Source organism: Musa acuminata, chromosome BXJ1-1 (genome assembly GCF_036884655.1).
Source record: "Musa acuminata AAA Group cultivar baxijiao chromosome BXJ1-1, Cavendish_Baxijiao_AAA, whole genome shotgun sequence".
NCBI lineage: Eukaryota > Viridiplantae > Streptophyta > Magnoliopsida > Zingiberales > Musaceae > Musa > Musa acuminata.
Window position 1 is genome coordinate 13,662,730 of NC_088327.1, and position 14,196 is coordinate 13,676,925.

The following is a 14,196-nucleotide window of genomic DNA, read 5'->3' on the forward strand; positions in this document are numbered from 1 at the left end:
GACATCTCAACCAGAAGAATATTATATGATACAGTTCACAGAGAAGCATCCAACTGCTGGTAATCAAAATCCAAGGCATTATACCCTATAAGTGCTTACGGAAATCTCTATCACACAGATTTTCTTCAGTCAAATTATATTTTAATCTGCCGGCAAAAGAAGAATGAATCAGCAGACACGCCAAGAAGACGATCGTAGCAGAATTCTCTTATGTTGTTTGGATGACGTTCTACAGATAGTTTAATAGCAGAGGGGCATATCATCAAGACGACGATCAACACCACCATGCATCAAATCTATGCCCCTATCCATAACGAGGGGTCATTTGCCCTCGCCCTTCCGTGAATGAACTCTCAGTGAACTGCTGAGATCAAGCGTAGGTTGGTTAGCGGATAGGCATCAGCATGTCCATATCTACGTTTGGACTCCACGATCTGAGATGTTAGAGAGTCAGCATAGGCAGCAGATGTGAAGAAGTCATCTTCTCCCCTGTTAGGTTTTGATCATGCATTTTTAGTGCTGTCAACCTAAGCATGATTGAGGAATATTCAATGCCTACTCTGCTTTGTCTTCACCTTTCTGTCACCCATCCACGATGATGGCCTAAAGAATGCACGAGTTGCAGGCCATTCAAAAGGTTTGCGGTTCCACCCACAGGTCTGCAAGCAACCACATGCGGTCCTCTCAGATTCCATTAGGTAATGATGGCAATTGGAACAGAAAACTTGGCACGAGAGAAAGAACCGATTAGAAGCATAGATATTGAGAGCAAATCTAAAGTATTGCTCTCGATCGGACAGAGGTTACATGATGAGAACCGCATGGCATCACATAATACTGCAAGAATTGGGGTTCTCATCGCTGAACATGCTGTTGTATGGGTCTGGGTGCTGCACTGGAGCCGATGAGTTAGCGTCGAGATTGCTGTAGAAGTATTCCGGCGGGGGAGGATATGAATACATGTAACCCTGCGACGCTGGCTGCATTGGCGAAACATAGTAGGATTGGCTGATGCTTGGCTGTGCCGTGTTGTAGCTCATGATGTACGCCGGCTGCGGCGGAAACGCCGGGTGAGAGTTGCTTTCACCTCTGACATCAGAATCGTCGATGCCGAGTCGTACGTTGCTGTCTTTCTCAGCCCTCTTCTCGCCGCCGCCGCCGCTGTGGCCACCATTATTAGTAGCTTCTTTGCTCGCAGGAGCCTTCTCGGCACTGTCGACGGTCGTTTCGGCAGGTGGTTTGGAGATCTCAGCGGTTTTTTCACCGGCTTTTGCGACCTCTTTGCTCGTGTTATCTGCGGTTTTAGCTTTGGTTTCCTTGGTCTCGGAGACAGATCTGTTGTCGGCTACAGGTTTATCAGCATCCCCGCGCTTTGCTGCGGCGGGAGAGGGAGCGGTGCTTTTAGACGACTCTTTGCTCTCGTCCTTGAGACTCACATCGTTTTTGCCGTGGTGAAAGAACTGGTGACTCGGTTTCTTGTCGAGCCAGAGCTCGGCATGCTTCCCAGACTTCTTCAGCTTAGCTATCAGAGCTTGGGGATCTAAAGGGGCCTTGACGGTCACCTTGTTCTGCCTGGCATCAATCTCGACCTCATCAACACCTACGAAGAAGGCTCATATAAAGACCGACAGGATGAAGAAATCGAACAAAAGGTTGAGCTCTTTCTTCTTTCTACCTTTAATTTTGCTGAGGATTTTGTACACCTTCTTCTTGCATCCTTCGCAGTGGATCGAGACCTTCAACACCGAAACCTGCAGAACCAAAATATTAGATTCTACATGCTCAAGCAAACAGTCCTTTAAATGTCGACCACAAGATACGATGGAAAAGAGAGTGTAGTAGCCGACCGAAACCTTGTTTATGATGGCTTCTCCTTCTGACGTCATCGAGAAATTTGCCTGCAGAGAGGGGAATGATGAACTCGGGACGAATCTGCAGAGTTAGAGAAGAAGCACGAGAGAGACAAGCGATGGCTGTCGAGAGAAACAACCAAAAAGGATAAGAAGTGGGTTCAGTGTCTTGCGATGGATTGCAAGGGGGAAGGCGAGATTGGCTTTGGGAGATTACAGAAAGCCACTGGTTCTCTTTTATAATTGGATTAAAAGCTCCTCCACCGGTTGGGCTGACGAAGCCATGATGAAAGATTGACCAATTTGGTGGCTGAGGCCCCCCATGTGTTCATAGTTTTGAAGGATGATCATGACGCCACTAAGTTTAATATTGTGTCTCTTCTTTGATGCGATCGAAATTTGCTTGAATTAGTTTGCTGCATATTATCAACAAAAATAACGAGTCAATTATTGTATCAGGAGAACTCGTGACGGCCGAACAGTATCAGCGACACTCATCGGTGAAGAGTCAACTATCGATCGATCAACATTGGCTTCGCAATCAGATCTTTTCCTGCCTCATTTTACACGCGGAGAGGGAGACAAAGAGGTTGATGGAAGCGTAATCATTCGTGCGAGCCACTCTGTTCGAAGTCCATTCGAGCCGATCGCACGAGAGTCGTGTATCATTTGTCCATCGGTTCTCGGTGGAACGGCACTCGTTGACGCCGAGAAGTTGGTACGAAAGCAAATACGATCCACTCGTGCAAAACGATTTCTTTTGTTTTGGTGATTATGCATATTTCTTTTTGCAGAGTCGTAATATACTTGGAAACCATATTGAATATTAAAATCAGTGAGTACAAGAATATCCGGGAGTTCCAACAGCTCATAAATATTAAACATCCACAAAGTACTGTTAGATTTGATTTAAATGGAGCAACTATCATTAATCTCAGATAAGTAATGATCATCGTGACCTGCGAATGAACCATGGAGACTCAAACCGATAATTATTGATAGGAAACATATTGACGGTCAATCATCATTCGATATCTATCGTCGTCGTATCGGAGGAAAAGGTTCCGATCACCTTTTACCTATCTGCCCCCATGGACAATAGTCCAAGGGAGGCTATTTAGGCTTATCTTTTTTCTATCATCCACGTGGATAAAATATCAAAAAGGAACGTTGGGGTAATTATAGGTTGTCCACTCCATGGACTAAGTATAAAAGCTAACCCTTGACACCGTGTCGAGAGACTCTTTTTTCAAGAAAAATCCATACCTAAAAAAGACCTCGAAGTGACTCAAACATCGAAGGGATTGGGTCGAGAAACTTCTCCCGATATTGGTCCTAGTATAGATGGTGCCTTGGGAGCTCGACCCCCCCACCTCAGAGCCACTTCGGACACTCATACACCTTCGAGTTTGGATCACGTCGGGTTGACTCAAACGTTGACGATGGTTTCCCCTAATATTTTTGCACTAAAGGAAAAGCCTGATGTCATAGGAATGCCCGTCCATCAACCCTCTCAATGAATGCTCCGATGATAAGGCCCTGCCTTCGACCCATAGCACTTTTACTCAGGGAGGACAATTGTCATCCTTCCCATATGTGGATATGTCCACTTTAGCGTAAATACTAATGTGGTACTGGTGTTTGTTCAATGACGCAAGCCTCTCGCCCTGTGGAACGATCTCGAGCCACCTACTTATCCCCTTTGAGGTATTCCTGGACCTCACTCATCAGGTGTAGACGCTAACAAGCATGATGCAAGTTATTGCCTAGCTCTTGCCTCCGCTAACCTAACAAGTAACGCTATCTCAACCATGATCAATACCTCGACTATCATTGGCAACGATGCTCGTTGGGGTCCCCTCACTCGACATGGTGCTAGCATCTTAGGATCGCCCAAGGCCCGTGGAATTGTCGGCCAAGGAAGCACCCCACTCTCTAATCATAGAATTCAATGCACCATCGCACCATCACTCTGCTCTACCTGAATCCGAGACTCAGTCAGCAGATTTGATGGATCACTCCTTGAGGATCTAGTTATGGTAAATGGACTAACACTTAGAAGAGATGCGATGAGAGTTCCAACATTTGATGGATCAATCCTGACAAACTTTCGCCTCCCATCGCTAGAGACCTTTGATGGCAGTACATATCCCATAGAGCACATTACTGCCTTCCGTGCCTAGATGTCATTGTACGATACCTCGTATGTCCTGATGTATTGTGCCTTCTTGACAATGTTAAGAGGCCGACACGAGAATGGTACACCAATTTGAAGTCGCTCTTGATCGGCTCCTTTGCTCAGCTCGCAAAGGAGTTTGAGCACTACTTGGGAATGTGCGCTCGAGGCCATTGGTGACAATGCTTCCCAAACTCAAGTAAAGGGAGGAAGAAACACTCTTTGATTTCGTTGTTCGATTTACTAACGAGATCCAAGGCATGCAAGAAACTCATTCATCGTTTGTAATTTAGATCTTCATGATGGGGCTCAATCCCTCTCACTTTTTTTTATCGTTGGTGGAGAGGCCACCGGTGACGGTGCTCGAGATGCTCCACAAGACCAACCAATATAATGCTATGTAGTCAATGGTCTCAAGTAAGCACAAGGAGACGCACACAAGGTCGAGAAAGGAGCTACTATCGTCACTCGTAACCCCAAGGTAACACGATAAAAAAAATGTTCGACCCAATGAAGAACATGAGACAAAGAAGAAATAACTGACCTAAGCTTCCTCGCCTGAGGTATGAGGAAGAAAGGCTCTTGAAAGACCCTTAACTGATGAAGACACTACTAGAGAAGAGGAACAAACCCAAGTATTACTGCTTCCACCACGATTATAGCCATAATAGGGAGGACTATCATAATTTAAAGGAACAAATCGAAGAACTCATTTGTCAGAGACACCTCAGGAGGTTTGTTTGGAGGCATCGAAAACCTTCATCCTGACCTCAAAGGTCGGTGGAGAGGCAGATCAACGTTATCATTGGTGGACCTATCTCAGGATGAGGTAGCTCCTCAGGTCATAAAGCCTATGCTTGGGCTACCATCAAAAAGTGCTCGAGGTCCAAAGATGACTCAAAAATAACTTTCAAGGAAAAAGAGACAAAGCACCTTGACCCAAATCATAAACGATGCCTTGGTGGTCTCCGTGAGGATGATTAACGCCCGAGTGAAGAGGGTCATGATTGATACATGGTTCATTGTCGACTCCATCTCCCCTCTCGGGATTATGAGTCAACATGTCATGCTTAGCGATGAGCCCTTCTCCAAAACGATGATGACCAAATTCATGATGGTCGACATCCCCTCGACGTACAACACGATCATAGGCTGACCCCCAATCAATAGGTTGAGGGCAATGATATCGACCTACCACGTGATGATTAAATTCTTAATAAGGACCGACATCAGAAAGCTGAGAAGCAACCAGAGGGAGTTGTGCCAATGCTATCTAATGGTGGCCTCCTTATCGAAGAAGGCCCAGCTCGAGGCATTGTAGATTGATCTTAGAAATTTTGTCAAGCCCCTCCCACATCTAGAGTCGATGGAGTCATTAATCAATGCACTCGTGGACAAAGCTTGTCACGATAGGAAGAGAATCTGAAATCTACTACGATGGAGGGAGGACTTGAAGCCCAGCACGACGAAGGAAGGACTCAAAGCCCGTCACAATAGGAGGACTCAAAATCCTTCACGATAGAGGAAGGACTCAAACCCCGTTATAGCAAACAAAGAAAAAGAAATTTGTTAAGTAGAAGCAAAAGGTGAAATGTGCCCAAGACATGTGAGTCAGGAAACCCGACCTGCACTAAGATAAATCCACTATAGCGAAGGCATAAAACAAAATATGCCCAAGGCATATGAGTCAGGAAACTCGACTTGAGCCAAAATAAATCAGCTACGGTGGAGGCATAGGCCAAATGTGCCCGAGGTGTGTGAGTCAGAAACTCGACCCACGCTAAGGTAAATTCGTTATGGTGGAAGCGCAGGGCAAAACGTACCTACGGCACGTGAGTCGGGAAACTCGACCCATGCTAAAATAAATTCGCTACGGCGGAGGCTCAGGGAAAAATGTGCTCGAGGTGCGTGAGTTAGGAAACTCGACTCACGCTAAAATAAATCCGCCATGATAAAGACCCAGGGCGAAATGTGCTTGAGTCGAGAAATCCGACCCGTGCTAATATAAATCTGCTATAGCGGAGGCATATGATCCAATGTGCTCGAAGTGTGAGTCGGGAAACTCAACCCACGCTAAGATAAATCCGCTACGGCAGAAGCGTAAGGCTAAATATGCCCAAGGCGTGTGAGTTGGGAAACTCAACCTGTGCCAATATAAACCTACTACGACGGAGGCGTAAGGCCAGATAAGCCCAATGCGTGGGTCATGAAACTCAACCCATGCTAAGATAAATTCGCTATGGCAGAAGCGTAGGACAAAATGTGCTCAAGATATATGAGTAAGAGAAAACCGACCCATGCCTACATGTGTCTCCTTCACACTATAGAGGAATAGGTTAACGATAAGTTTGTAAGGTGAATTGAACGCCGCACTCCGAACCCCTCTAACTGAAGCCCCGAAGCATGCCTTCGAGAGAGATGGATAAATGATAAGAAATATATTAACGACTAATCATCGTTCGACACCTATCACCACATAGAGGTTGGCGTGGAAGGAAACAATCCCAATCACCCTCAATCTATCCGCCCTCGTGGACAACAATCCAAGAGAGACCATCTACTTGTCTCCCTCTTATCACCCACATGAACAAAACATCAAAGGGGGACATTAGGACAATTGTAAACTATCCCCTCCATAGACCAGGTATAAAAGCCAACCCCTGATGTCATGCCAAGGGACTCTTTTTTCGAGAAAAACCCATATCCAAAAATGACCTCGGACTAAATTAAACATCAAATACATCATATTAGAAAACTTCTCCCAACATTAATTTTCATGCAAACAACACCTGAAGGGCAGGACTCACCTATCTCGAGACCACCTCAAAGCCACTTTGTAATCACTTCGAATACTCATATGCTTTCGAGTTTGCACCACATCGAATTGATTAGAACGTCAACAATAATTTTGTCTAACCAGTTTGATGTTTTAGATGGCATTTGTTATGGTTTCAGAAGCCTATACTACATGATCTTGGCATGCAAGCAACGGATACATTAGCATACGAGTTGACATAAAGCTAAAGATACTATTGATTGCTCACAGAGATACTATCAAACATCCAAAGAATTGTCCGCACATTACTGGTTGTCAAAATTTGTGATTTCACCAAACACAGCAATAACCGGTATCATCTATTTAACCCCAAAAGATCCATGACTCATAATTGAATTACTAATGCAAATGATTGATTGTTGTACACAGCAAAGTTCTCTGGTCAAAATTAATACATGAACTTCATGTCGGTTCACCATCACAGAAGTGAGTGATTCTTGATATAACCAACAGTTCCTGCAAGTTGGATGAATAACCATCAGCATTACTGTTTAATATGAAAACAGAGTCACGCTAACAAGTTAATCCAGTAGGGAAAACAAGGCAAAGATAAATCCATAAGATGCATCACAATGGAACATTTGTTGTATATGATTTCACATAAGTGAGATCCATAACCACAGATTTCATATCTTTAACTCAAATGAGGGCCAGTGATGCATGCAAAATCTAATTTACTTCTCATTTGTTGCATATGTTCATGGTGATGTAGTTATTGCTCATGCTATCATCAGATCCAAAGAGTTTATAACTTGCAATGGCTGTAGGTCACCATCCATCGGGATGTTGATTGGTCATTTGTGGTTGTCAGCAGACACCGTGGCCACTCCGGCCATGCCAAAACACAGCTAGCTACCTCTTTCCCGGGAGACGATAAGAAGCAAGTCCACTGGGTTGCCTTTGTAGTTAAATAATGTTTCTTATGGTTATCCTCCAAAGCACACAAATATTCAATAGTGCAGATTTTTTTCCATAAACTCAGAACGTGCATTCATCAAAATTTTAAATTAAATTAACCCACCATAACCTTGTTGAGAGAATGACCATAATGTATGAAAGTAGAATTCCTTGTATTCTCATTTGAGAATGAAAAGAAGGATTTTTGACTTGGGAGAGTTCAGAAAAAAAAAAGATTTTTTGACTTGCCTTTTTCATTTTCCCTTATAAAAATAACTCAATCAAAATAAAATTATTAATCTACAAGAACGGAATGTTTGTTATGTTTAATATCTTATATCTCTCCAGACAGCCATCCACATGTAAAACTCCAAATTTACTAGCCATGACATTATGTTGAATTCATAGCCTATCACAATTTAACTGCAACTCATTTCCATAGCTAGAAAGCACACTGTCCGCCAAAAGCTCCAAACTTAACTACAAAATGCATCAATCATGGTTCCATCTCAATTCAAGATGGCTAGATGAAAATCTAGAAGACCTCATCTATAACCATTTCGAGAAGTTGGAGATGATAAATAAACAGGCCCGAAATATGATCAAGAATCACCGATCATCTAAAGAATTAAATCAACCCAAGCTAATCAAGTCACCTTAGATTTGAGGCTAAAATTGGATCTACTACTTCATCAAGTCGATTAAAATAATAGAAAACTCACATTAAATCTAAGCATTTAGATTCAATGACACACATTAGAATATGCAAAAACAGGTAAATTGGAACTGCCTTAGGTCTTGACAAGATTCAACCCAATCATTTTAATCCAACTGATTTAATCTGACATGCAGATTAACTAATACTCAATTAAGCCATACATATTATAATAGCTTAAAAAAGATACAAACTCCTAAAATGACACAAGGTAATTTTACTCAAAATAGATCTCACATGATAAAAACACAACAATGAATAAAATGTTACAAATTAGTCACAAGAAAATATGAAGAAATACTTCACCTTCATAAATAAGCCCTTTGTACACTTGTTGACCCAAGGAGATGTGGTTAGAGTAAACTAGGTCAAATTAAATTCAGCTCAGATTCGACCATCAGTTCATATCCTGCTTAAACTGGGATTTTCCAAATCTACCCATATTTGGATGAACAAATCAGGATATAGACATAACCTGGGTGCAACTAATTAATAATTCATCCATATGAAAATTTGGGTTTACTAAAGGACATACAGCCTATGGAATAGGAATAATCACTGGCTGTGTAACGGTCTTGGGGATGAAAAGAAATAGTGACTGTTTTACTTTGTGGCCGATCGGATCATTCCAACCAGTGCAGGACTTCTCCTAACTTTGATCTTCTATTACTAATTATCATCCTCTCATCTCTAATTCGTAAGTGGTAACTATTGCTGCAACTTCTTAGAAAGTCCACTAATCTTCTGTTTTTTCTCATCAATGGAGCAAAAAACATTTTTGTCCTTGCTGCACAAGATCTGTAGAACATCATCTTAAATATGTTTCTTCATATCAGGCTTCAAAACCATTGATAAATGATACCAACATAAATGACTCAAATATGGATTCAGCTAAGCCAAAAGAACATGTAACAAACTGGCCAGTGGAAGATCATGAATATTTGGTTTCTTATAAGTACAGGTTTTTGGAAGAACAAGGCTAGACTCACTCTCTAGCCATTGTTACTAAAAGAATCACATAAGCATTGGTGCTTTTCTAACTACCATTGTGTGTTCAGATAATGATTTAGTGCCAAATTTAAACTAAGCAAAAACTATATCAAGCAACGGTTATATTTGAGATTTTAAACAAATGATACCCATACAAATGTTATCAAACTAGTGTGTATCAACCAGCATGGTATTGTATGCCTTGATACGCCATTAAAAAATGCCGAGATAATAATTTGACATAGCACAACCAGTCAACAAACCATTATTCTGGCATAATCAAATAGTATAGCACTCATTACTGTGGTCAATATATTGTGGTATTCAAAGTCATGGTTATATCCATTCATCAAAAAACTAGTCAACGACCATTAATTAGTGCTTGCATTATAGTTTTTGACTCAACTCCATCAACCACCTACACTGTGGGACATTCAAATTTATGGAACTTTCACAAATCTTTTAAGACCTCCTCTTTACATATAGTGTACTGTATTATCTCAAAAATTTCATAAAAAGTTATATACTATTGAATTACAAATTGAGACAAACTATCCATTGATTAACAATTAGTTATCTAATATTGGTTAATTTCAATAGTCCAAAGACATTCCTACACCATTCCATTTTTATTTATTCAAATTTAAAACCTAACTATCAAACCATCCTCATCCTCCATGTCAACCCCGCCGCTATTCCACAACCACGTCAAGCCACCATCAGCAACTCAACACTATAGTGAACTCCAGTAACACTGCTGCCACCACCGCAACGGCCTCTTCCACAAGGTTCCATTACCTTTGTGTCCAGCAACACTCCTGACCATCTAACAAAGAAACTATCTTCTTCATTCACAGGTCTTAGAAGATAATGCTACTGGACATGCTCACTTTCATAATTCAAAATCATATTATTCTTGTTTGTCTTTCAAACTTCTAAAAATAGAAAATCACATCCTCAAATCATTGTGCTTTCAATCAGGCCTATTACTGACAGTTGATTTCCAAATACCAAGATCAATTAAATATCTCCCATGTCAAGATGATCATCTCATGGCATCCACTACAACACTTTATTCATTTCCTATAATACTAATTTGAGAACATCTCAATTGCTTAAATATTATTTTTTCTAATTCCTGATTAAATTCCTCATTTCAAACCTAGTCTCTTTTCTTCCTTGTTGATTGAATCACACCACCTATTTTGCCCTCCTTTTCTTTGCAGTAGTTGGCTATAAGACCTATCTCTAAGGTTATTCTTAGAGGTTCAAAAAACAAAAAAGATAAAAAACAGATAGATAGTAGCATATCCTCCTACACCTCTTATTCAACCATTCTCTGTTCATGACCTGTGAACATAAATACATAGTGAACATGCTAAAAGCGTTATCCCGATTAACGCTCTACAGCTTCACAAGTATCCCAAACCTCTTTTTACCCTGATCGTTCCCCGTATTAGTCCTTTTTATCTAATTATTCCTAGATATTACCACTTAACAAGAACAGCAACAACACTGATAATAATAACGACGAGGTAGATGACAGAAGGAAAAAGAGGTGTAGTGACCTATTTGTTTGTTCCAGGTTGCTACACAATCAGATCAGAGATCGTCCTCATTCCGTAGGTATTCCCCAGCGTCGGCCTGGCGGTTGACTACAATGGCATCGGCGTGGGCCTTGCGACAGTCCTGGGTGGAGCGGGCAGCGACCCCGAAGCCGAGAGGGAGGTCGGACATAGAAAAGACGACGACGCCGTCACCGGGGCTGACGCCCTCCGTGATGCGGGCAAGGCCAGATTTGAGAACCGGATTGCCATAGAGGAAGGACATCTCGGCGGTGGGCTTGAGCCAGACCTTACGCCGAGCGTGGGCAGCGAGCAGGTCGAGGGACTGGACGGTGAGGCGAAAGGAGCCGCCCTTTGTGAACTTGCCGAGGCAGGTGCCGAGGGAGACGAGGCGGTCGCGGGCGACGTTAGTGGCGCGGCGGACCAACGACTCGGAGGCGTAGTAGACACGGTTCTTGTGGAGGCGAAGGCAGTAGCGGCCAGGATCGTCGCCGGCAGGCCCTTCCACGGCGGGGCGCTCCACCATGACCTTCAGGTTTGGCCCCGTGAACTTGAACAACTTCTCGAAGACGGCCGCCGTCTCCTTCTCGTCCAAAGGCCGCATTTTCGCGCCTCTCTCTGACCTCTTTAGGGTTTTTGGGTGGAGAAGAGCAAAACCACTAGCTTAATAGGACCGGATTGGTGCTGTGTTGCCTCTTTAGGGCTGCGGGATGGAGTAGACCAAAAACATGGGTTTTATAGGACCGGGTTGCGGTTGGTGGGTTTAGGTCTGGGCCGGATCAGCTTTCGTATAACATCTTTTTTTTTTTTGCTATACTCTATTAGCTAACCATAACCAAGTTTATGTCTAATGGTAAAATGACTATGATGGGTTAAGTGTTGATAGTGTTTATGATTTGATCTGCATTTTGAGTGACGCAGTGTCATGGCCTTAGCTGGAATTGTCTAAGGCGTGAGGCACCCTTTGGTCAAGACACGAACTTAGCTTGCGTTGCCTAAGTCGCGAGGCACTCTTGCGGCAAAGACGTGAACTTAACTTGCCTTGCCTAAGTCGCGCTTTGCCCTTGCGATATTGCTCCGTAAAGATTAGCCCACTTGCAACCTCTCGCAGGTCTCGAAGGATCTGTAAAAAGAGAAAGTTGATTAATTCGAAAGAACGAGCGACGGACAAGTCCTGACGTCTCATGAAAGGAGGAAGCTTTTGTTAGGACTCTAGCTTGGAGAGTCCTAATTGATAGGGACATTCATGTAAAAATGTTAGGACTCTAGCTAGGAGAGTCCTAATTGAGAGGGACATTCTGTTAGGACTCTAACTAGGAGAGTCTTAATTGAGAGGGGCATTCATGTAGGAGGTTTTTTCTTAGAGAAGAATTAGGAGTTGTAAGGGAATATGAGTCTTGAGTAGGAGTCTTATTAGGAGTTGGTTAGAAGTAAGAGTCTTAAGTAGGAGTCCTATTAGGAGTTAGGATTTAGAAGCCCTATAAATAGCCATGTATTCCTTCTCTTTTCATAAGCAATAGATGAATCTTTTCTGCAGCCTTTGAGCAGCAACTTGGAGGGAGGAACCCCTATAGAGTTCTAAGGAGGCCGATCCCCTAAAGAGATCAACCCCAAGTTTAGAATCTGTAAGGGTTCTAACACCTGGTATCAGAGCAGCGTTCTTGGCATCTTGCTGCCCTTCCACTGCCATCCATCAGCCCTCCACAACCGCCCAAAGCAATTCCCACAATTGCTTAAAAGATCGTCGCCGAATTCAGCCATCATCTCCACCACCACGGATCATCCTTTGATCTCCCCGTGAATTGCAACAGGTTCTGGTTTCCTACCTTACTGCTGCTGCAATTTAGTTATCCTTATTCAAAAATCCAAAAAAAAAAAACTGTTCCTATATTACTGCATAAACCTTTCGTCACAAAGTTTTCATCTCTACGAAGAAAGATACATTGCAGAATTCCAACCGCATAGTACCATCTGTTTGATCTTGCTACTATGCTTTTTCTATCCAAATTTCTATGAAATTTTTATAACATCTTTGACACTTCCTAACAGCAGATTTCCCTTTGGTTTTTTCAAAAAATTCTCAATATAAACCATTGATATTTTACGTCAAATCTGCTATACTTGAAAATCTGCACTGTAAAATTTCAGCCGCATAGCACTGTTTGTTTGATCTTGATACTACATTGTTTCTATCTAAATCTCTACAAAATTTTTATGATAGCTTTGACACTTCCTAACAGTGGATTTCCCTTTGGTTTCATCAAAAAATTCTCAATATAAACCACTGATCTTTTACGTCCAATCTGCTATACCTAAAAATCTGTGCTGTAGAAAATTTCAGCCGCATATTGTTGCCTTAACCCATCTATTTGTAATCTTTTTTGAATGAAATTTCTTATACACTTCATAGATCATCTTGGCTTCCATCTAAGATTGATCTATTAAGAAATTTATCTCTAAAAACGACGATTTTATGTTGCTACAAATTTTCGTCATAACCCGCTGAAATTTTTCGACGAGAATTCTGTAATCTCAACTTGCACCAATTTCCTTGCTATTATACTGCCGAAATTTTCTTGATTAAATTAGATATCCTTGCTGTCATATAAACTGTGATTTTGCTATCAATTCCCTCCTCAATTATCTTAAGTTTTTGGTGGAAATTACGTCGAGAAACCGTTGTTTCTTCGACGACAATTCTACTCTTACAAGATAGCACATACTTGCTGCAACTTTCACTGATTTCTATCAAACCTTTGCTACCATCTACCACAGATCCAAAACATTCATCCATAGCCCTAAAACTCCACTAAACCACACCCTCAAACTACACCCAAAACAGCCACAAAACAAGCCTAAATCTAGCCTATATCCATCGATCCACCAATCCTTTTGACCATCACTTCTCTCAACTATACATGCCTTGAACCTGACAACAAAAGAGAGATCTTAATATCATAGATTTGGAGGCATATACTATGGCATCTAAGGAGGTAATCAATGCTAAATTCGAAGCCTTGGAGGCGCGAATGGAGGATAAGATTTAGACGCTCTTTACCGAACTCAGATTGGGCCGACCACTAAGCCCGAAAAAATCATATCACGGAGAGAGCTTTGCCCAATCGCACCAGGCTCGAAGAGATAAGTTCCAAGGGAGAGGAGGCTCT

The 14,196-nt window shown here is 42.1% G+C and overlaps 2 protein-coding genes across 3 annotated transcripts; both read right to left on the reverse strand.

Moving 5' to 3' along the window:
* Positions 1-660: 660 nt before the first annotated feature.
* On the reverse strand, positions 661-2,166 carry LOC135675113 (heavy metal-associated isoprenylated plant protein 35-like). Of its 2 annotated transcripts, none has more exons than XM_065185392.1 (3): positions 1,854-2,166; positions 1,676-1,751; positions 661-1,600 (listed from the first exon to the last, which is right to left on the reverse strand). In XM_065185392.1, the coding sequence occupies exons 1-3, from the start codon at positions 1,884-1,886 to the stop codon at positions 828-830; spliced, it is 882 nt and encodes a 293-aa protein (XP_065041464.1). In that variant the 5' UTR covers positions 1,887-2,166; the 3' UTR covers positions 661-827. The 2 variants fall into 2 exon arrangements, with proteins under 2 accessions (XP_065041464.1, XP_065041460.1); XM_065185388.1 differs by having other exon boundaries at positions 1,848-2,070.
* Positions 2,167-7,142: 4,976 nt separating this feature from the next.
* Positions 7,143-11,733, reverse strand: LOC135675124 (uncharacterized). Its single transcript, XM_065185397.1, has 2 exons — positions 11,033-11,733; positions 7,143-7,318 (listed from the first exon to the last, which is right to left on the reverse strand). The coding sequence occupies exon 1, from the start codon at positions 11,631-11,633 to the stop codon at positions 11,067-11,069; it is 567 nt and encodes a 188-aa protein (XP_065041469.1). The 5' UTR covers positions 11,634-11,733; the 3' UTR covers positions 7,143-7,318; positions 11,033-11,066.
* Between the last annotated feature and the right edge of the window lie 2,463 nt (positions 11,734-14,196).

Coding starts and splice junctions, on each gene's coding strand:
- LOC135675113 (XM_065185388.1), bottom strand. CDS start 1,886: ATGACGTCAGAAGGAGAAGCCATCATAAACAAGGTTTCG. Junction 1,752..1,847: donor CCATCATAAACAAGGTTTCG/GTCGGCTACTAC, acceptor TTGGTTCTGCAG/GTTTCGGTGTTGAAGGTCTC. Junction 1,601..1,675: donor AATCCTCAGCAAAATTAAAG/GTAGAAAGAAGA, acceptor CCTTCTTCGTAG/GTGTTGATGAGGTCGAGATT.
- LOC135675124 (XM_065185397.1), bottom strand. CDS start 11,633: ATGCGGCCTTTGGACGAGAAGGAGACGGCGGCCGTCTTCGAGAAGTTG.